Source organism: Euwallacea similis, chromosome 8 (assembly GCF_039881205.1).
Source record: "Euwallacea similis isolate ESF13 chromosome 8, ESF131.1, whole genome shotgun sequence".
NCBI classification, from domain to species: Eukaryota; Metazoa; Arthropoda; class Insecta; order Coleoptera; family Curculionidae; genus Euwallacea; species Euwallacea similis.
Window position 1 is genome coordinate 2,418,765 of NC_089616.1, and position 22,179 is coordinate 2,440,943.

Genomic DNA, 22,179 nt, shown 5'->3' on the forward strand with positions numbered 1-22,179 from the left:
CTACTATTTAAGTTTCTGACCTGTAGTCGATAGCTACTTGAGCACCCTGTACAATTATTGAAAAATATTTTATACTGAAAAATTTCGTGGGAAAAGACAGAAGAAACGGTAATTAAATTATTAAAATTCATAATTAACCAGTCTTTCTCACCGCCTAAACAGTATTTTTGTCTATTCATGAATTTATTGCGCGTTCTTAGAAATACTCGAACATAATTGAGTCTTATTGGATTTTATTACATGGCGTAAAATCGTGATAGTTGCTTAGCAAGTTCACGTCAGTAAACACGTTGAAGATGCATTTTTCTCTTAATAATTAAATTTTCTCAACAAAGATGTTATCAGATTAAATTGGAAATTCCTGGAGAACGGTGCCGCTCATTCAAAAGATTTTATGTAACATTCGGAAAAATTGTTCTAATTTAGGTTCGGATTTTTTAAAATTCATTTTTGTTCTTTACCTTTTTTAATTTTTTTTATTTGATCTCAATTTCGTGGAATAAGACACTCGGCAGGCATTTATTAAAACACACATTTATCACCTGGTGTTTCACTTTGGTATATTAAGTACTTGTAAAAAAGTCCGACAGCATGCAAAGTCATTTGCAATATAAAAAGTTTTAAGAGATCGTAAAACCATTAAACAATATATATATTTTAAATTTTAAGCTGAGAAATACGACAGATTCAGCTGAGCCCTTTTAAGGGACCTATTGCTTTAATTTACACTGGCTTATGCGCCTCTTAAGGGCGGTTGTTCTGAGTTAAAATCCAGCGAATACGTACGCAATCTGCAAAACAACGCACGTAAAATCTGATTGCTTCGAATTAGGCTTAAAGACAAAAAGTACTAAATAGGTCATACAAACGACTATGTAAATACGTAACAATTTATGTTCATTGTTGTTACTCTCGGAGTTAATTAAAAAATTAATAAATCAAACACATCTACGAACATTCACATGCTTAACTACACCCTGTTTTAGCCTAAAAATCTAATTAAATTTGTTTTTTTTTGTAAAAATTATTTTGTTTTACACTATTCACAGCAAATTCAACAATTTATTATATACAATAAGCAAGTCACAAAGAGAAATTCCTCCTTTTTTGGCATTTTGGCAAAATACTATTCGAATAAATAAACAAAATATTCTCAGTGTGACTCAGCACACGCATGATTAGCCGTAGTATCGAGATGCTACACATGGATATCTAGAATAGTTGCCCTACTATTATGGGTGATGATTGCTGAGCGTCGAATGCTCTTCTCAGTTTGCGACCCTCCGTGAATACAAAGCCTTGAAAGCAGGAATCAACACGAGAATCAAATCATGTCGGATTAATATCACTCGCTTAAGCACTTGAAATCAATTATACCAGAGTTTTAGAGGGTTCAGCGACACTGAAACATAAATTCAAGAGAACGTCCTTGGCATCATCCACCTGCTTCCTATGAGGATCCTCATTCTGCACGGGGCTTTTTACTCTAGCCCCCACAGAGAAGTCTTGTAAAATGTCTTTGAAAGTTGGTGGAGGGTGATGGTCTGAGACCGCTGATGATACAGCTGAGCCTTTGGAGTCGCTTTCCATGCTGGAGTTGGAGCTTTGGCTGTGACTGTTTCCGCTTGACCGTTGGAGATTTTGGGAATTGCGCCCGTCTTCTTTTTTCGACGATCCGCCTTTGTGTTCCGCTGCTTCTGAGTTGGAGATATTGTCGTTCTTTTTCCATTTAGTGCGACGGTTTTGGAACCAGATTTTCACCTGAAAAGTGAACCCAATAAAATTAATGGGGTGATAGAAATAGGGACTTGACGAAACATATTTCTTGCTTCAATATTTTCAACGCCATTTCCACTATTAAAAGCCACAATAGCAAAGTAATGTGACTACATCGTTTAATGGTCAGTAATAATAGTAGCACTGCACCTATAGAATAAAGTATCCACTTACAATTTTAACATAAATAATATTTAGGATATGCTTTGCTATTGCGTGAATTTCTGGAATTAAGAATGTACGTGACTTATGACTTTTAACTTTCATTGACCTCGCATTATATGGACAAACAAGCCTATCCATTCCGTTTATTGTTCGTATTTAAGCGTGGGAAATCTAATCTTTTTATATGATGCTAATCGAGTGCAGGTTAAAGTAATTTTCCACTTATTAGGCATTTTTTACGTTGCTTGAGCTGCTGAAAGTCAGGAGTCAGTCACATTGTTTGTTTAAACCAGTGTTGGAGCTTTAAGGTGTCACACAGGCCCAAAAGTGACCTCACGTATCTTATTTAGAACCATTTAGTGTTCTCCAGTGCGCTGAAAATAATTATTTAACTCTTCATGTCTATAGCGAACGGGACATTATTACGACTAGCCCCATCTGTGTTCAATACGTGTAAGCCACATGCGACCCCTGTATGACGGGGATTGTCCATATGCGTATTTTACGGACAAGGGCAGACGCGTCCCATGTGCTATCACTGTTATCATGTTTTATGATGTATATTCTTTAAATGTACCTTATATATTAATTCTTGGATGTCGTGTAAATATAGAAACACCAATGTCAGGGGACCGTAGAAAAATGTTTCCTTTGCTCAGCGAACGTAATTCAACCTTCTTATTCTGCCGATGTATTATCCATGTTCCCTTGAGGGGTGTTTTGGTTTGTGAATCCTTAAATCGCGCAGAAGTTTTGCCTTGTTCACCTTAAATTCAAACTAATGTTGCCTCCATTAACCATCCTCTTTGATAGCACATCTTTCAAATGATACCCATCTAGGTTCAGGAAAAACAAATCCAACGACTAAACTGGGGAATTATCCAATCAGAATTGACAATGCCGTGGTTCGATTGAGACCTATACAACTAGCCACTAATAATTTACCATCTCCATTATCCTGCTAACCGCAAGGTTTCGTAACATCAATCCTGCTTATTATGCCCAAAAGAATTTATTTAACGGAATTTATTGTCTCGTTTCTTCCACTTAAATTTTTCATTTATGTAATTATAAAAAGAATAATGCCTTTGCCTGACATTTTTGTTTTTTACCTGATGCCGTGGAAGCGAAATTATGTATTCAGGGCAATAATTCTCAGATGGCAGTAATGCAATAAGTCCTCTATTTTACAGTTGTTTCAACAGCTAAAGAACTTATGGCAACAGAATTGTAATACGTATCGATTCGCTTCATAAAAATTTGATCACCGATCGTGAAATACTGAAAAAAGCAGATAATTTGATAGGCGTAGTCCAGCTTCCAAATTCTCATAAGAGTAAAGCAAACATTCAACAGACCCGGAAAATCAGCAAAGAGCAAACAGTCCCTGCTAATTTCACTTGTTTAACAAGACTAAACCAGGAATTTTTAGCGTTCGTTGTCAGCAGCCAACATAATCGTTATCAAAATTTATTAAAAATCACAAAACGGTATTCTCCATTATAATTGGGTAAAGACAAATAAGCTCTAATTTGATACTGCCCAACGTCACTAGAGGGAAATTTGAAGTCCGGCCCTGATTTCAAATGCGTTTATGACGTAATGTATCTCTACCTTGTCAGAAGGGTCCTAGCTCATTTAAATTTTCCCCTGATGCCTATATTGAGGGGGCTATTAAAATTGCTGGGATGAGTTGCAAACGTTTGTGTTTGGATATCGAAAACATGCGGAAATAATTTATGTGGAAGAATGGAGAAAATGTAATATTTGATATTGTGCACAAACCACCTGCCTCCGGCTTAATTAGCTACTTCAAATGAATGCTATACGAGAGACAGCAAAGCAAAAACAGGCAGCTAAAGAGTCGGGAAATGCATTATCTCGAATAAGTCATATGCTGGCAAGTAATGTAGGAAAACAAAGAGAATTTGTGTTTAATTAGAGATACGCCCTTAATGAGAAAACCGCAATAAATGTGCCCTATAATTTAAATTTAACTTGAGGTAAGAATTCTTTATGCAATTTTGCAGGCTTGCGGGATGCAACGTTTTTGGAAAAATACGTGTCAGGGAAGTCATTTATTTCAGGTTTTATGTGAAATGGACCACCACAACTCCTTAAAACATATTCGCTTTCAGCACAAAAATGACAAAAAAACAACCTTAAAAGGGACCAATTCAAACTAATTCTTGGTCTAAATGTCGCAAAAACACCGCAATTCAGAGCATCAAACTTAATTTATTTTTCATCAAACTCTCTGATGAACTCTAAAGTCTGTTGTTGTCAGCCATTGGCACAAAGCTTTTGATACAGCCAAAGAAATTGTTGGAACTCTTCTATCCTCCCTGATAAAAATATCTAAAATCTACTGAAGTTTTAATAACTCAAATGCAGTTTAGATGTTAATCAGAGGAGTATTATGGAAAAGTATGGTGGGGTGCAATTGGGGACGTACGTAATTTTTGAAATATTTCAAATTTTGATTTCGGAAATTTGTGGAGCAGCTCCACAAACCAAACACTGATAGATTTTTTCACAATTGTGAACGTGACTCTAAAAAAAAGTACCAAATATGGAGAAGGTGACACTTTTGAGTCTGAGACTCTTGCCAGGCGTTCCTTGGGAATCTGTTTGCTCTATGGAACGCTCTCGGTCTTGAATACCCAGACAAAGTTTAATTCAATCTGTGAGAACAGATTTTCCTCCGCAAAACTTAATTACTCTTCTAAAATTCCTGCTTTTCATCCCAAGTCACCCATTATCACTATAGAACTTCCCCACTATTCAAGATGATTATGACAATTTGCAGCATATGGCAGCGTAATATCAAGAGATAAACGTTGGAGTTTGAGTAATTTCTTTCCTTTCAAATATCTTCTTGACGAAATAATCAGAACAGACAGCGAAGGTTAATATTGAGTTTTAGCCTTCTGAGGACCTGACACTAGGCTAATTGCCTAGCAGCGTCTGATGAGCACAAATAAGCCCGAAACGGGAGAAGGTCTGGCTTGGGAGTCTAAGTTCACTGCAATGTTAAACGTGTGATTTCCAGTAAAACGAATTAGGGTTTGTGGCCTTTGTTTTCGATTACCGCGGTAACAAAATAAAGAGCAAAAAAGCGAGTTATTCCTTTTAATTTTCCGTCTCTCGAAACTTATTCTAAAAACCATAAGGCCAAAATGTCGAGCTATCCCAATTCCGCCCTTGATGAGGAGAAAACAGGAACTTTCTAATTATCTTATCTGAGCATTATTTAAATCCGCCCCTGTTACCCCTCGATGTGCTATTGATTAATTACAACCCCGTTGCCGTTTAATACTCGAGTTGTGCTAATTATAATGCCGACCTATTACCTACCATTCCAATTTATGGATACATACGGTTTTGTTGTCTTAATTTGTTGTTTTCATGTAGTAATTTCCTTAAAACGCTATCGACCTCTTTATTAATGACCAATGGTGGCGTTTACGATTACGGCATAATAGCAAAATCGGCCTCATACGCTCCAGATATTGTAGGAAACGTTTGTGTTATTGAGAGGTTTTGCGGTTAAGATTATTATTGTCTAAATTTTTCTATACGGCCAAGCGAATAGTAAGTGTTGACATGAGGTAACAGCTCTGTTAAAAACCCCAAGGGAGCGGTGATTATTTAACGAGAATTGCCAATAAATATGCGGGTGACCTCATTGCCTGGTTCCAGCTGTCATAGATCGATTAGGGCAGTTCGCAAACGTGAAGAATGATTCCACTAATCGAAAATCTTTGGCAGGCCTTCCGAATCATGCATTTGGATTCCAGGTTACAAACATTATTTATTTAATGGGTCGACATGTTCTCGATTCGAGTTTTTTTCGAAATGTCGATATCGACGAAGCGGCAACTTGATGGTTACGAGCCACTTTCCACTTGGTGTATTCCAAAAATTTGCTCAAAAGTTGAGCGTGAATGGAGTTTTTTCTGAAATAATCCCGATTAAAGTTAAAGAAAAAAAATTAAAGGAGTAATGAGTTAAACTGGGGGCGTCTATTAATATATTCAAATGACAAGAAACGGGACAATACGCGCGGCAGCATCAAGAAAATGGATTTTTTATTACCGCACTAAAAACTCAATTAGACGACTTTTTGGAAAATAAACAAAATTTTAAAAGGTTACTTAACACGCTTTTTTTAACTTTTCTTGCCGCGCCACACAAGCCAAACCTGACATATTTAAATCTTATTATTAGTATTGTAATAGCTGGGCCAAATGCAATTAGATAATAATGTCATAGCACACATTTGATTGCAATTCCGGAATGATATTAACATTCCTTTCGTGGCTCATGGAGCATATTATACCTGATATTGATATCACTCATTTCACTAATTATGTCATTACACATATAATAACTGTTATTAAATATAGTTATGATAATAATATAAACATAATTATGTGATGAATTGGCCATAAAATAATTAAAATACTGCATACCACTCATGGTTCAGGCCTTTGAGAGATATTCGCTAATCCCCGAGAGACGCGGTAGCAGTGCGGTTTGGGGTACCTGCTTGGCTACGTTGAGGGGACAAATGTTGGAAATAATTGCTACTTAGTGAGGAAAATATAGTTCGAACACCATATGATTCCTCCCAAATTCAACACATTAATAAAACATTTTTGTCGGTGTGGTGTTGCCATGCTGATCACGTTCAAAATATTCAACGTTATTAGCAATTGTCCACTTGTCGATACTACTGGCGAAATTATGTGCGTGAAAAAATTAATTAATGCCACTCATCGTTTTAATTGTTAAACTCGATCAATCGATTAATTAATATTAAATTAATTTATTTATGTGGCCCATTTCAGTCAACATGTAAGCCACGGGACAGAAACTGTGTACATATAGAAACGCCTCTTCATAGTCTTCGAGTGAAATTCCCCAATATCCGGAATTATCATTATTTCATATATTTACCAATATATTAAGACTGCCGGTAATTACCAATATAGTTTGGCAAAATGTGCATTAGTTAAACGAAATGCAGCTCAATGAGCCAAATTAAATTCGCAACTAAAAAATAAACAATTATTTAGCCTGGCGGATTGTTGGGTTGCTTTTACATATTAATGAATATTGATAACAGCAATTATTTAAACAATACATTGCCAGTTCTATATCTTTGAATATTTACTATACGTAAACTGCAGTATATAGGGTCGAAAAACATATATAATTAATAATTCAATTTATTTTGCTCTGCGAATTACAGCCGATCTTTCATATGTAATTGTTTAATCCAAATCGATGCGATTTTTAAATAGTTATCTCTATATATTTATTCAAATTTAATTCCAACCGATATAGTTCATATCTGTGAATATGACCGGAAATTCATAATAAAAGATCCATTCAAATAATAACGCTATAGCTATCTGTTATTCCAGGTGAGTTCAATGAGGTTTAGTTTTATTTTCCAGTAATATATAGGCCAACGCGCCTACCCTCGCCCCCCTCAACGGTATGATTTCTTGTTTTAAAGCGTAAAAACCGATTATCTATATGTTTTAACGCTAATTTTTGCTATACAACTTGTCCTCCAGATATATCAAAAGGAAAAGGGGAAAACAGCTGGCACTACGCGCATGCTAGGGCTAAAATTATCTTTTTTACACACACTACGTTAGATTTGAAGTGATATGTAAATTTTATGCAGTGACAAATTTTGAATGTAAACTAGGGAAGTAAAATACCAACCTAATTTACAAAATTACATTTATAGACTTAATTGACTTTATCTTTGAAGCTTTCATATGCGCGATGACCCAGATGAAGAGAATTTGGTTTTGCTTCTATCGCAAGTAATTAGAATAGTTCGGATTTTACTGCATTTCTTGTAGCAGTAAGAAACATTCCTCTGATTTGCATCAGTCAGTGAGCGCGCCAGTCGCAAGGGGACTTTCGGCGTGCGCCTCGCGACTGGCGCGCGCAAGAGCAATGTGAAAAATCACATGTCCAAAGCACCTATATTATACTTCCTAGGGAAGTATTCACTCACGAAGGAGACTTTATTTATAGAATATCATACGACGAACATATCAGGTTAGTTCAGGTTAGTTAGGGTTAGATTCAGTTCGTTCAGAATCAAATGGTTAATCGCAAATATTCGCAACATGGTGAAATTGATGATTTCATCATACTGTCTTCTATGAACTGTGAAGTGTCCAGCCACTTGAAAAAAATTTGAAACGCCCAACTGGAAGAAGTCAAAATGCAACAGGGATACTATTTTCAGGGAAAACCATCTACCATGCACATAGATGCTATCTGATCTTAATGAACTGGAAATATTCATTCATTTCATACTACACGACCTAATAATATCCCCAAACGAATCATCTTTAGATGGGTAGAAAGCAGAGGTGTGCTTAGATATTTCCGTGCACTCAAAGAAGTGAGAGAAAGAAACTGCTTTCAGGTGACTTGGCCATGGACTAGCTCAAATTGGGTCTAGCCCAATAATTTTTTATAATATCGTTATTCCTGCGGGAGCTCACTAGGAGGCTCGCAACTCTTTAACTTTCGCCAGAGAAAGGACGATGACTTCTGTGTCCGGAAATATAATCCTGGATGCTTCATGCGGATGATATCCGATGTGGACGGCCTGGAAGTGATGTCTCCGGTTCCGGATGGGGAGAGTTATACCAATATATCGGGAAAATTAGCAGGAGGACAAAGAAATGGGCACGGGAGATAAGGGACGAAGAAATTGCAATAAAAACGTGAGCAGTCTCAGATGTAGTCAGAGAAGTAAGAAAGAGGAGCTGCGTTCCAGGTTTCGGAGTGGAGAGCATGCTTCTCTCTAATTATCTGCCAATTTGTCGCTCTCAATGGCAACGACCCAGGAATGCTGGGGATGTACTGGAATGTAATTGGCACCCTTCTGGATTCGTTGACTGGAGACAACCCGAATAACGTGTTCTGGAAGCACTACCAATTCTCATCAAGTCTTGTTTTTCATTCCAATGCCTCGACGGGTTTGTTTCTTGTTTCCATTATTCCACAACAATTATCAAAGCATTTATCTCCGTAATTAAGTAGTAGATTTATTTTCTGTCAGAAATAGTTTAAGGATTTAATCCAAAATTAATTTATCTCTGTGTTGAATTAATTCCCCAACCACCCACCATCTGCAATAAGCATACAAAACGGTTGAAAAACACGAGTTCGCGTTGATCAACCCTTAATTCGCCAATTTTTAAGTATACGGAAGATGGCTTGTTTCTCATCTCTTTGAAGCGGTAGCGAACTTGAAGCTGAATAATTTAGCTTCGAGTCAAAATTCGCCTTCTCGAGAGCTACGTGAATGATTGTCATTACCTCATCGACCTAACCAAAAGTCTAGTAATGAACGGTTTTTTGAAATATTTAAAAACGAAACCTGATAGATTGCAAACCATCGAGAAAACCTGGAAAGCTAAATTCCTTAAACAATTAATATATCGCAGAAACGTTTAGCTCAGTTTACAATAGGTATTGATCGATCCAATGATAATAGGGGGGCCGAGGGAAGGAGAGAGCACTGACATAATTTGTGATTTGTTGCCGACGCTACGATATACAGATTTGCCGAAGCTGCATCAAAACATAATCGATATCATCCCAATATATCCCAACCGGATGACGAAATTACATACGCATGAGTGTAATAATCATATCATTAATAAATGGCAAATCATATTTGCTTAACAACCAATTGTAGTGTGAGAAGGCCTGTTGATTTATGTGCAGACGGAGACTTTTTATTAGAAGCAATACCAATTGCGGACCTCTTTGGGAAATTAACCGGATTTGAGATTTTTAGTCAAGCGTAATAAAACTGAATATAGCAACATTTCCTTACATACGTCAAATTGCTGATCAAAGGCGTGCAAACATAACAGGAGGAATTGGTTGGCGTCGTAAATTGATTGGGTGGAATAGAGAGATAAACAAGGACAAACGATGTTGTATGGCCAAGCCAAAATAAAGCTGGATGATTGAATTTCAAGCGCTTAATGACGACTCAACCGGAAACGCCTAATTACGTTTGACGTGAACCACTCAACTGACAACAGCGATGTAAGCTCTCCCCGGCTATATTAACGTCCAATATTTATATTGCCAATTCTGAAAATGTATTCATCAGTTATCGAATACTTACAGACTCAGCAATACTACGCGTAATTGCTGGGTTAAAGAGGATTTAAGTTTGGCACTCGCATAATCCTAAAACTCATTAATCAGGTCACATTGTCAACTTCGGAACTTACAAATTACCCAACTTCAGTTTAACTTTTGTAAGGGGATTTATCGTGTAGTTCGGGTTAAAATGAGCATTGAAATAACATTCCTCGTGATCATTTCTCGAGGGCGATCGTTGGAAAAAAACGGAATATCCGAGGCATGTCGTAGATAAATTCACGCAATTCATCTGTTATCAGTTGTCAATCAGGTGTTTGAGGGTAAACCGCTGGCTGACGGCGTAATCAACGCGCTACGTCCGCGCTTCGCAGCCCGATGGAAGGCGCTTCCTAATGATCGCCAGTGATGAAAAAAGAAATATGCAAGGCGTTTCATAACGGTGTGTCAAAAATTCTGGGAATGAATTTATAACTGATTTTAGGAAAAAAATTTCATGTGAACGCGCATTCCGGCATTAAATATTTTTATGAAAATTGGGGAGCATGAAATGGGTGCAGAGACGCATCTTTTAGGCGGAAAACGATGTTTTTAATTTCGCCAGTGGCGCCCCGATTCATGGAACCTCGAGCATTTTAAACGAAAAATATGACACGCCACTGGTGAGAAAAAAATAAAAATTATTTTCTCGGTGCTCCATGTTTCTGTGAAAAAAGGTCTCTTGAAGAACTTCCATAACGTTAACCGTAAAAATCTGAGAGATTGTGTCTTTAAAGGTCAGTTTTTATTCGTCTACAGGGCGAGCTAAAAAGGAAAGTTATCAAAGTTCAACCCGGTGCACTTGACAGCAAACGTAAGTTCGGTGCTTTCGTTTTAGTGAAGTTTCGGAATCTCGGTCAATACCTCGGGATGAATTTGTCCTGTATTTTATTTTCATATAAAAAATTATTTTCGAAAAATAACATTTTTGTGTTAAAAATCATGTATTGCAGTAACATCGAGAACGATTTTTATAGCAAAAATTTATGGTTTAATAGACTCAATAGCTCAGGTTGGCCGGTTTTCACTTTTTTCCGGATATTTACATTTCAATAACACTCAAACATTTTATACACCTGCGAGCAACACCGAATTGTGCATGAAATTTTTCCAATTTCACCATATAATCTAATTTATATATTTATCTATAAAAAATCTCCCATAGAACAACGCAAATAATGACTTGCACACAGTATTGGTGGTTCATTCAGATCATTTTAGCAATCATTACTAAGAGTCTACTTCGTTCTTACATAGAGGCAAGGAGCTTCCGCAGAAGATCACTGGATGTCAAGAAATTGAACCTTCCTCTTAATCTTCACAAGAGAGAGCGTAAAATATTGAAACGTTGATGACAGAAGTGTTCTTTGAAGTCAAGCCTTGTTTTCCCATGGAAAGCACGGTCAAAGAGTTATTGATACTACAACAGAAGTCATTACGTCTTGCTTCCATCAGCTTTCATTTCGGGAGTTAAACGCGTACCGAGGAGCGTTGGCAACAATAAATAATTCAGCAATCACTTAATGTAAGAATTTTCCAATTAAGCCACTCTTAGAGGTAATCAAAGGCGGTCTTCTCAGTTTACCCAAAGCTAAGCTGAACGCTTTACGATATAAACATCATACCACATAATCACCCCTAAAAATATACTAAATATTAAATGAGTTCTGGCCTATCGATCTGGCAATAACGTAATTGCTATCCCCACTTACGAGGTTAATTATGGGGGTGCAACAACGCTCTTGCCAATTTGCGGAGCGATTCATTAATGTAAACAGACAAAGAGTATTAATAGTCCACAGAAGCTAATGCAGACTATAGCTGTTTGCCATTAACAGTGGGAGGACGGTTTTGTTAAACTGCCTGGAATTTATTTTTCACTAGTAAAATTGAATTAGTAAGATGTCTAACGAAAGGATCTCGTCAATGTGGAAACTTTTATCAACGGCATCGGTAGAGCTTGATGAGTATGAGAGACTTACTCCCTTTTGGCACATTGTTTTATGAGGCATTTGCAAAATTGACCTATCGGTGAAAACAGATTAAGGAAGTTCATGCCTTTTATCTACACTGCTCAAAATAATTTAAGGAAGAAAAATAATGATTAACAAATCCTCGTATTGAAGAATGGGCCAATGCGTTATTCGCAGATGAGTCTCGGTTTGGATGTCGACGTGATACCGGAAGGCAACGCGTTTGGCGTGAAACAGGACGATTAGAACGAGAGAGGCATTTTCGGGAAGTCCGTAATTATGGAGGAGGTTCCATGATGGTGTGGGGTGGTATCGTATTGCATCATCGAACTGAGCTCGTTCGTTTAGCACAAACGCTGATCTAAATGCGACACCAAGATCAAGACGTGCTCGAACCTGTTGTCACCCCTTTTGCATATGCTGCTAGCCCAGAACTCCTCTGTATGCAAACTAATGCTCTTCCACATGTTAGCTAGGCTGCTACGCGTTGGTTCAAAGACAGCAACTTGACTTTTATGAAATGGCCACCACAATCACCCGACTTGAATCCCATGGAGCACATACGGGACATGATACGAAGGCAATTCAATCCGCTTATGGCGCGTGTTCATGGCAATTTGACTCTTCAGAACATCCTCAGAGAGCAGTGACAATTTTTAGTAGAAAACGCTATAATTGGGGTGATGTTGAGCACGTTATCGTGCTGTTATTAATACTCGTGCTAGTAACGTGAAGTATTGAAGAGTTTTTATGTGAATTTATTGTGAATCAATGTTATTACGTAACGATTATAGCGAAAAGTACGCTTGTTCTTTAAATTCTTTTGAGCAGTATACATTAAAGTTGAAAACTTAAATTTAATGAATTGGTTCGTAAATTAGTGCAGTAAAGCAGACATTAACAGATTTTAAGGTCCGTCTTTAAAGGCATTACGACCGCACTTATATCCGGTGGTGCGACAATTAATTTATTGCTCTAAGAATCTAAATTGACGCTAGGCGGTAATATACTTAAGCTGTCAAAACAGAATTTACATTTATTCGAGCTATTAATGGTGCTCTCTATGTTTCACAGTTAATAACGTGCATTAATGAGGCCGATCTATAAAAAGAAACACATATTTTCAAAGGAAACAATTAGCGCTTATTTGTTTAGCTGTCTAGAGAACATCTGAGCTGATGTTAAGTGTTACCAATTCATTGGGAAGCGATAATATTTTAAAGCTCTTAAAATAGATCTTACCTCTCATTTTAATACGTATTTATTAGATTGATTTTTATCCCCTGCCTGACACTCTCGGGCTATTTTCAAAAACCTCTCGCTTAATTGTTTTGCAAGTACCACTGAAAATCACAAACATAATACACGTGCGATAATTTTAGACGTTGCCGTACACGCACGAGCATTCGCTCCATCAGTTCCACGTGGATTTTCGTGAAAAAAAAAATGTTTCAACTCCTTTTTGACTTCACGCTGCTGCTAACTATTAAAGTTATCAAACGTAATTCCTTTTACAATTACGAGAGTAGCATGAATAATTTTAATGTCGTTTAATTTTCCTAAATGACTCGAGAACGACTATATTCCCTAGGGGATTAAACAGCTGTAAAGTTTTCATCTAAACGAAAGTATACAACCCCAAATGTTGGGGATCGATATCGAATGCCGTTTTAAACGGCTTTATACCGGCTGAAATTTACTCCGAGTAATCAGGAAATTCGGTGTTTTACACAGTATTTGTGTACAATAGTTTGGAATTGCTGCCTACGGCAAGAATTATTACCGAATTTTGTTTTTTTGTGGATTAGACAGGTACTGACCTGCGACCTTTTTAGAAGGGAAAACATCGAGTTCGGAAAGGAGTAAAAATCTTCACATAACGCAGCTGAGTTTCTTCCTCTTTTTTGCCATTTTTCAGTAAGGATATTATAAGAAGGAACCATACTATCATCGTGCACGAAATGTAGCGAACGAATTTCAAAAACGAAAGTTTTGTATCCGAACACCTGAGCTATTGAGAGATGGAAAGAACACCTCCAAAAGAAACTGTGACGACCAAGACCTCTTCCATGCAAAACTGCATCCGAAGTCCCGAACTCCTAAAATTCATATCGCAATAATCCTGGAAGCAGTAAATCGAGCGATCTTAAACCTGAGAATCGTCCTTATGGATGTCCACTTGGCTAAACCGCATTTGGAGAAACTTATATCATCATCCTTCGATTCCAAAAAACACCTCATTTCGTTACGGTTAAATTAGCACCTCCTCAAGTTAGAGCTGGATTGACTCTATCAACTCTTTGCAACTCCATTGATAATTTTTGGAGACGAAATAAAATGTAGAAAACGCAGTTTTGCTTGCAGTTAGCCACGTCTCACCGCTGCCCTTTCCATGTCTGCTTGAACCTTCGTCCCTATACGAACTTATCACCAACTTTTCTTTCAATTATGTTTATCCGCCCAAAGTTTTTCCATTTTTTAACGTTCCTTGCTGCGTAAATCACAACAGGTATTCATGGCAAAGCTGCCATTGATATCCCGAACTAATTCCCGAAATTAGGGAAACTTTGGGTATTTTCACAATAGACTGAGCTGACGCCTGTTCGTCCTTCTCCTTTTCTTACTTTCATCCTTTCCAGGCCAGGTCGCATGAGCATACCTCCTTTGTACATTCACAAGCCTGCGGAACCCAATAAGAGGGACCCATTTCGCCAATTGCCCAAGATGATCTTTCCATTTCTACTTGAACGCCTAATTCCTTTTGCTGAGTTGCCGCTTCCTTTTCCTTTTCATTCGATTCAAACGACTAAAAATAACGAGGAAATTTCTGCAAATTTCGGTAAGTCCTGAACACATAATTTTTATCCTAAAAAATCTGGCAGCACATGCCTCGATATGTGCCACATATACGTCCAAAGAGAAATACAAGATCTAGGATCAGTTCAATAAAAATGTAAAAACCTGAGGATCACATAGAATGCATAGAGAACAGGAATACTGGAATAACATTCAGCTTGGTACTAGATGGTGAGGATAAGGCGTTCCACTTCATTTTGCATGACAATCTTGGCATTAAATGGTAATTAAAGCAAACATGAAATTGCAATAGATGATCTGACCTGCTTCCTGTGGTTTAAACTCCACTTATTGTCTTAGGAATATCATAATAAAAATACAACTTCTTGGTGGTGCGTGGGAAATTCCTTTAGGAATTTGTTTCCATGCCCAAGAGATATAAGTAACATGAGGAGATACAACATTCATCTCTCTTGACTGATATTTCCACATATTTTGGAAAATGTTATGAAGCATAAATCAACCGCTTTTATTAAATTTTCCATTGGGTGAGGAACATAAACTGAACCAACTTATTGATTTAAAACCGAAAGGCCTGGGCGCAAACTGAAATTGCTTGATGGAAAAAAAGTTCGAATAGATGAGCTGAGACATTGTCGTTGATCAAACATTTTGCTCTGATTTATGAAATGACCGGTAAAGGCTGACTGTGACGAATACAACTATTTTCAAAACCGGAATAAATTACTCTTCATCTCTTTTGCAACATGCAGGACGGTTCAGGGTAGTGGCGTAGACTGTGAAAGAACTTTTGTCGAAAGAACACGGAATAAGTAAACCATTTTCTGCTTGATTTCCTGTGATCTGATTCCAAAACATACCATGTTCAAACATAACAAAATTATCAATAAATTTCTAGGTACTGTGCAATTCGAGGTATTCATAGCATGAAATACCTAACTTGCAACTCTGAAATACTTTGTAAATGTATTTTAAGCTGCGCTAAAGAGAATGTTGTGAAATTTTGATTTTATTAGGTAGGTATAATGCAAATACGAAATTCCGGCAAATATTTATCTTCAATGTCTCTCTCTTGTACCATTTTAGTTATTTCTGATGTTATTAGAGGACAATTAAGTAAATTTTAATGTGGATACAGAGCGCGAGCTTCGTTCATTCCTTACCAGAACCGTTGAATTAAATAATTCAATATATATTTGCATAAACAAAGACATGTTTTACCGTGTACTCTGTCAGCACACGCAGTAATTCCATAATATAGCCTCATAAAAGCATAAGAATAATCAATAATTTTTCTTAGATCGCGCAAATATGATAGTGGATTTAAATTACAAAAAATTAAAAAAATGAAAGAAAAAATTAAATTGAAAAGAACATCATTGTGCTTATCTCATGAGAATTGTGTTTCGTTCTTACTTTGCTTTTTTTAAAGATTTTTTTTATGATTTTACAGGCAACCTAATTGCAAAACAAAAAAAGTACCTGCGTTTCTGTAACGTTTAGCCGTTTCGCCATTTCCGACCTGTCACTGCTACTGAGGTACTTCTTCTGTTCAAACTGTTTCTCCAGCTCGAAGATTTGCCTCCCTGTAATAGAGCGATGTCTCATTAAATGTACTGAGTACAAACAGACTCTCTGTTTGGCCATTTAAAAACGTGATTGATTTTCTCACCAGTAAACGTTGTCCGAGCTTTCTTTTTGCCTTTCTTGTTCTCAAATATGTCGTCAACAGTTGTGGATGGTGCTGTTGTGTCAATTTTCGAGTAACTTGTTTCTATGTTAGGAACTTCAGCTTTGTCTTCTGGTAAAAGTGCTCCGGGATCAACACAGTCCCTAGCTTTCTTTCTTTTTTTGGGGATGGGCTCTGGAAATTAACATAAGTGCTACTGTGTGTCGTTCCTATACAGGGTGAGTCAGAAAGAATGGGCCAACACTAAACTGGAAGTATTAGTCACCAAAATATTGTGATTGAGCTCAACATGGCTTCTACCAATGTCGTTGGTTTAAGAGATACAGTGTGTTCGAAGTTTAAACTCTTTTCTGAAATACCTCAATAATTATGAACGTTTTAATAGTAAAAATCTGAAAATTGGTAGTTTTATGTTTTTTGGTGTGAGATTTACGAATTTTAAGGTTATTTTGACACTACTCCTAAAGGGCGCCAGTTTCACTGTGTTATTAAAATAATTTGGGACGGTTTTTTTTCTGTTGAGCCACGCTTAAAACAAGTCGAGAATTTAAAAAAACTCTCAATTCTACCGAGAAAATGTACTCTTGTTTAGGTTATCTAAATCTATAAATTTTTAAGTTATTTGTATTTAAAAGGTTCAATGTATTTTGCTATGATTTTTTTCTTTTTTTCACCTCTACACTCTTCAAGAGCTGCGGCAGAGAATACAAGAAACCACGAATATATTTAAAGGTAATAGGGAAATTTTGTTTATGATTCAGAGACATTTCAAAAAGTGTATGTTAAAATGTATGGAGGTAGGTGGTGAACACTTCCAACATTTGATTTGACATTTGATTGATCACTATTACCAATAATTGTTATTGTTATTTATTGTTGCTTTGATTATTTTCTTCGTACCTTTTCATTTTTTAAGAACAAAAAAACTATAGCAAAATACATTAAACCTTTTAAATGCAAATAACTTAAAAACCGATAGATTTAGACAACCTAACCAAGAATACATTTTCTCTATAGAATTGAGCATTCTTTTAAATTCTCGACTTGTTTTAAGCATGGCTCAACAGATAAAAAAAATGTCTTAAATTACTTAAATAATACACTGAAACTAAGGCCCTCTAGGAGCAACGTCAAAATGACTTTTAAATTCGTAATGTATCAAACCAAAAAACATCAAACTACCAATTTTCTAATTTATACTATCAGAACTTTTTTAATTATTGAGAAATTTCAGGACAAAATTTAAACTTTGAACACACTGCATCTCTTAAACCAGTAACATTGGTATAAGCCATGTTGAGCTCAATCACAATATTTTGACGACTAGTATCTCCACTTTAGTGTTGGCCCATTCTTTCTGACTCACCCTGTATATGGTCAGTGGAAAATTGCACAGTCGGTACAAGGTCTCCATGCACAGAGCATTTCTTTGCCTTCATTTAATTTCATGTTGTGTTAAAATACTCTTTTCATTTTACCCCTCATTAAGTCCTCATTAGATTATCGGAACGTAAATAACTCGCTTAAACCGAAAAATAAACTGTTTGATACGAATTTAGAGAACCCTAGAACTTACTGAAATATCATAGACTTTCAATAATATAGTCCATACAAAGAATCCTGAATGCGCCCAGCAAATTTTGCTCAAGATTGCCTGTTAATATTAAATTATTTAAGGTCAAATAACACTTAAAGCCAATTCGTTCGTTAAATGCTGAATGTAGGTTGATCTCAATACATTAGCGGTGATAATGCCAGTTTTACTAGCATGCATTACATTACAAGAATATGTGCTCCAGTATATATTATTGTTTATAACGAACATGAATTATAATCAATCTACGAAAGGTTAGTGGCAAATTCGCAATAAGAATCGAGCGATCAATCAGAAAGGGAAAGAACATGTTAGGCAACCCGGAAATACGTGTTTTTGCTTATTGGCTTCATCAGGCATGTGTGCGTACTAAGTAGGTACTCACACATCATCTTGCGCATGTTCAAAAACATTCACATATGCGGATGTAGGTTGGAAAAGACAGAAGGAAGAAAAGAAGGGGAATCACAAGGTAGCCAGTTTGCTCAACACCCCCGTATCAATTCTAGTTAAACGCTCAATTTCTTTTGCGGACTTGTCACTAACTTTTCCATTTTTGAATCCATGGCGGAGCTGGCGTGAATATCATGAACTTATCAAAGAAATTTGAATGTTTACACAATAAGCAGAGCTGATGCCACGTTGTGGTTCCCTCCCTTCTCTTTACTTAGCTACTTTACTCTTTATCTAACTTCTCCTGCAGTGATGTTCATCCGCGCTAAACTTTTCCATTTTACATGACTAATATTGGTAAATAAAGAAATATCACTTTGAGGGTAATGTGGGTTATGGAAATGAAGTAAACTTAGTTGGTCATTTCATTAGAATATAATTGTTAAGGCCACCGCACATAAAATTAAATAAACGTGCCATAAATAAAGCACTGACTTACGTGTGGATGTGTTTTCCTGAAGGAGAAAATGGAAATGTTCCCTAATTAAACAAATTCGAAATTTAAATTAGTTGGTTGAGTGCTTTGCACAATTTTTACTTAATAATACGAGCAGAGACTACGCAATAAAATATACTACAAATGGCTGACAAAGCATATACACTAAATAACAGGTGAATGAAGATTTTATAGCTTTATTTCTACCTCTATTTGAGGCTCAAATTTCCATGTTTTAAGCAAATTATTTGACGTGGGTTCTGCTGTTCATATATCATTATTTTAAGGTGGTAGTCCGAGCAATCGAAAATCCCGCTATCGATGTGAACTTATAAAAAAGCATTGAATTTGTGATGATTCTGCTTTAGTTCGTAAAGTTTGATCATAACTGTGTTATAAAGCACTTCAAATTTAACTGCCTCTAAAACTAATATGCATCGCTTATACAATCTGTCCAAAAAGTACGAAAATCTTCAATTATCTCGGGAAATACAAGAGCGATTTGAACATGAACAAAATTTGGCATTTATAGGTGGCACGCAATTTTGAATTCCATGGGGAATCGACGATGTTGCTACTTGTTACGTCTCTGAGATAACACGTCTAGCTTTTCTCCGGGAGGTCTCATTTTCATGACTTTTTTATAGCGATTTCGTCACCCCATTAAAGGACGGATTAAAAAATGTAAATGGAATGGGATGCTCCTTTGCCCGAAATTCGATTCAGTTAATCAAAGGGCCTACCGATTTTTTTCCCTTTTTTTGAATTTTTTCAACGAAAGCACGAATAACTTAAAGAAAACAACAAAAAATCTTGAAAATGTGCCACAAATAAGTTTGTTGGCAAAATTCCATTCTATATACAAAACTGTGTATTTCTAAAGAATGAAAAAGTAAAAAGTAATTTTGGAAGATTTCCCTTTTGTTTTAAATTCATTCACATTTTCGCGTTTGAGACAACGTTAAATTTTGTAAGAAAACCCAGCTTCCGTGACCGTTCCATATTCTTTCTGTAAATTATTATGAACGTCTATATGGCACTCAGATGCAAACATGTGCGTATTTTCCCATTGGTAATGTGTATGGAATGGATATGGTATGGAAATGGAATGGATACGGAATAGAAACGGGATGGATATGGGATGGAAGCGGAACAGATGCGGGATAGAAGCGAAGTGCGCAGTGATAATCAACCTTAACGCATCCAGCGCATATCTGTTCCATTTACATGTCGCCAGTCCTATCAATTGAACACTACCAATTTCTACGAAATGAAGTGGGTCACCCTGTATTTTCATGTGGTTCTTTGTAGATATGACAAAACTCGCTGCTTCGCCCATCCATGATTTAGTAAATTGTGCCGTAACTGCGATGATGAGCTTGCCTTTGAAACATGAAAAATTAATACAGCTATTTCCCATATCGACTTGAAAATTACAGTTTTCCGCATCGATATGATGTATAATCAATAACGACATGACGATCAAAATCTTTGATGGCGAGTTTTTTATATTGAAAGTACCCGGTCAGTATCGATAACTGCCCACGTACATTTGATAATCAACATAAAAATAAATATTGATAATGATAATATTGGTAATAAGAATATTGATAAATTGGAAAAACTCTCTAAAAATATTTATAAATAAGATTTTCTTCCAAAGATGAATTTGCTTTGTGATTTGAGCAGTTTTCTGGTTTTGGTGCGAATGAAATATACTTTCCTGAGACTCCATGTCACCCTAATTGAATCCTTAATTCGTTATCGAAGCTTGTCACCCCGCTCCCCGTTTCGATGGACTAGTGTGACAATGAGTTTACTTAAGAACCTCAGTAACTTAATTTATTTCTTGGGGGTACAGGCAATCAGATTCATATCACAACACTGAACGTTAAAAGATCACACGTTACCTTTAACACACTTAGTTCTAATTGTCAATTCACTTTTTACGGAAAGATTCAGAGGTTCGTTTACCTCCAAATTGACCATCGTGCGGCAAAAAGTATTCTCTGATTGGGAATTTCCATTTCCCAAACCCAAGATATTTTCAATATAATGCGGAGTAGGTTTATTGGAAAGTTTCCTATATACGTGCTCGTGCCAAGAGAAGCGGTCACAACTCATATCGAAAGTATTATGAAAGAAAGCACTGCAATTATTGAGTTCCGTGGATTCGGAATCAGTTCCGTCAAGATTGGTGGTTGGTTGAGGTGAAAGTCGGTACTCCGGAGACTGATCTTTGATTTCCGCCGACATGTCGATTGAGTCGATTGAGTTTTAGGAGGGAAAGCACGAAGCACACTTTTTATTTGTTGACAATTTATCGCGTGCTTACACGTTGTCGTCAATGAAGAAATACGACGCGTTCGGCACTGACGACAAGCGATGTCTATTAACCAACAAAAGCAATCTAAAGCTCGTGTAATGGTAAACGATGGGGGTGCGCTGCTACGAGCGGCGCAATTCACAACTTAGCCCGTGCTTATTTACAAACGATTATCATTATCTGCCATTATAAAAGCATACACGCGGTAGCCGTTGAATAAATATTATTAATTGGTTTAACAGCCTTTTTGCTTTTTCCAAACGTTTTATTATTCCCAGGCTTGAACCCATTTAGAGCTTACTTTTCACGTAAGTATGAATGTTGAAGGAAGAATGACCTAATCGATACAAAAAGAGCGTAATCAGTTTTTAATTGTCCCTCTCCCATCGAAGAGGGATGCTCAAAATGTCGTTTATCTCTTCCTATTCAGAATTGGACTTCACTCCCACAGCCTTTGCCGTTCAGGCAGATGGATGTCATTACGTATAATTGGGGTCGGGGTTTTGGTCTTTATATTATAATCAAGAAATTAGGAGAAAGCATTGTCTTAAGGTTGAAGGAAGATGCTTCCAAACTGGAGGTAAGTCGGTTCACGAGGAGCTCGAATAGCGCTTCCCGTTTAGTTTTACCGGAAATTCCTCCGAAAACCTCAAGCCACACATTAATTGGCTCAGGATTTTCTGCGTTGCAAGAATGGCCATTTCTCGAGAGATGAATGTTATTTTTTTGTCACTTTAATTACAT

General features: G+C 36.7%; 1 protein-coding gene across 1 annotated transcript; it reads right to left on the bottom strand.

Moving 5' to 3' along the window:
* Nucleotides 1-547: 547 nt before the first annotated feature.
* On the bottom strand, nucleotides 548-21,490 carry LOC136410475 (homeobox protein Hox-A4-like). The gene is made up of 4 exons (XM_066392642.1): nucleotides 21,020-21,490; nucleotides 16,609-16,800; nucleotides 16,419-16,522; nucleotides 548-1,761 (listed from the first exon to the last, which is right to left on the bottom strand). Exons 1-4 carry the CDS (start codon nucleotides 21,363-21,365, stop codon nucleotides 1,372-1,374), a joined length of 1,032 nt encoding a protein of 343 aa, XP_066248739.1. The 5' UTR covers nucleotides 21,366-21,490; the 3' UTR covers nucleotides 548-1,371.
* Nucleotides 21,491-22,179: the final 689 nt, after the last annotated feature.

Excerpts from the sequence above, each read along its gene's own strand:
- LOC136410475 (XM_066392642.1), bottom strand. The coding sequence starts at position 21,365 with ATGTCGGCGGAAATCAAAGATCAGTCTCCGGAGTACCGACTTTCACCT. Across the intron at positions 16,523-16,608 it reads AGCTCGGACAACGTTTACTG|GGAGGCAAATCTTCGAGCTG; the intron begins GTGAGAAAATCA and ends GCTCTATTACAG. Across the intron at positions 1,762-16,418 it reads TAAACGTTACAGAAACGCAG|GTGAAAATCTGGTTCCAAAA; the intron begins GTACTTTTTTTG and ends TTCACTTTTCAG.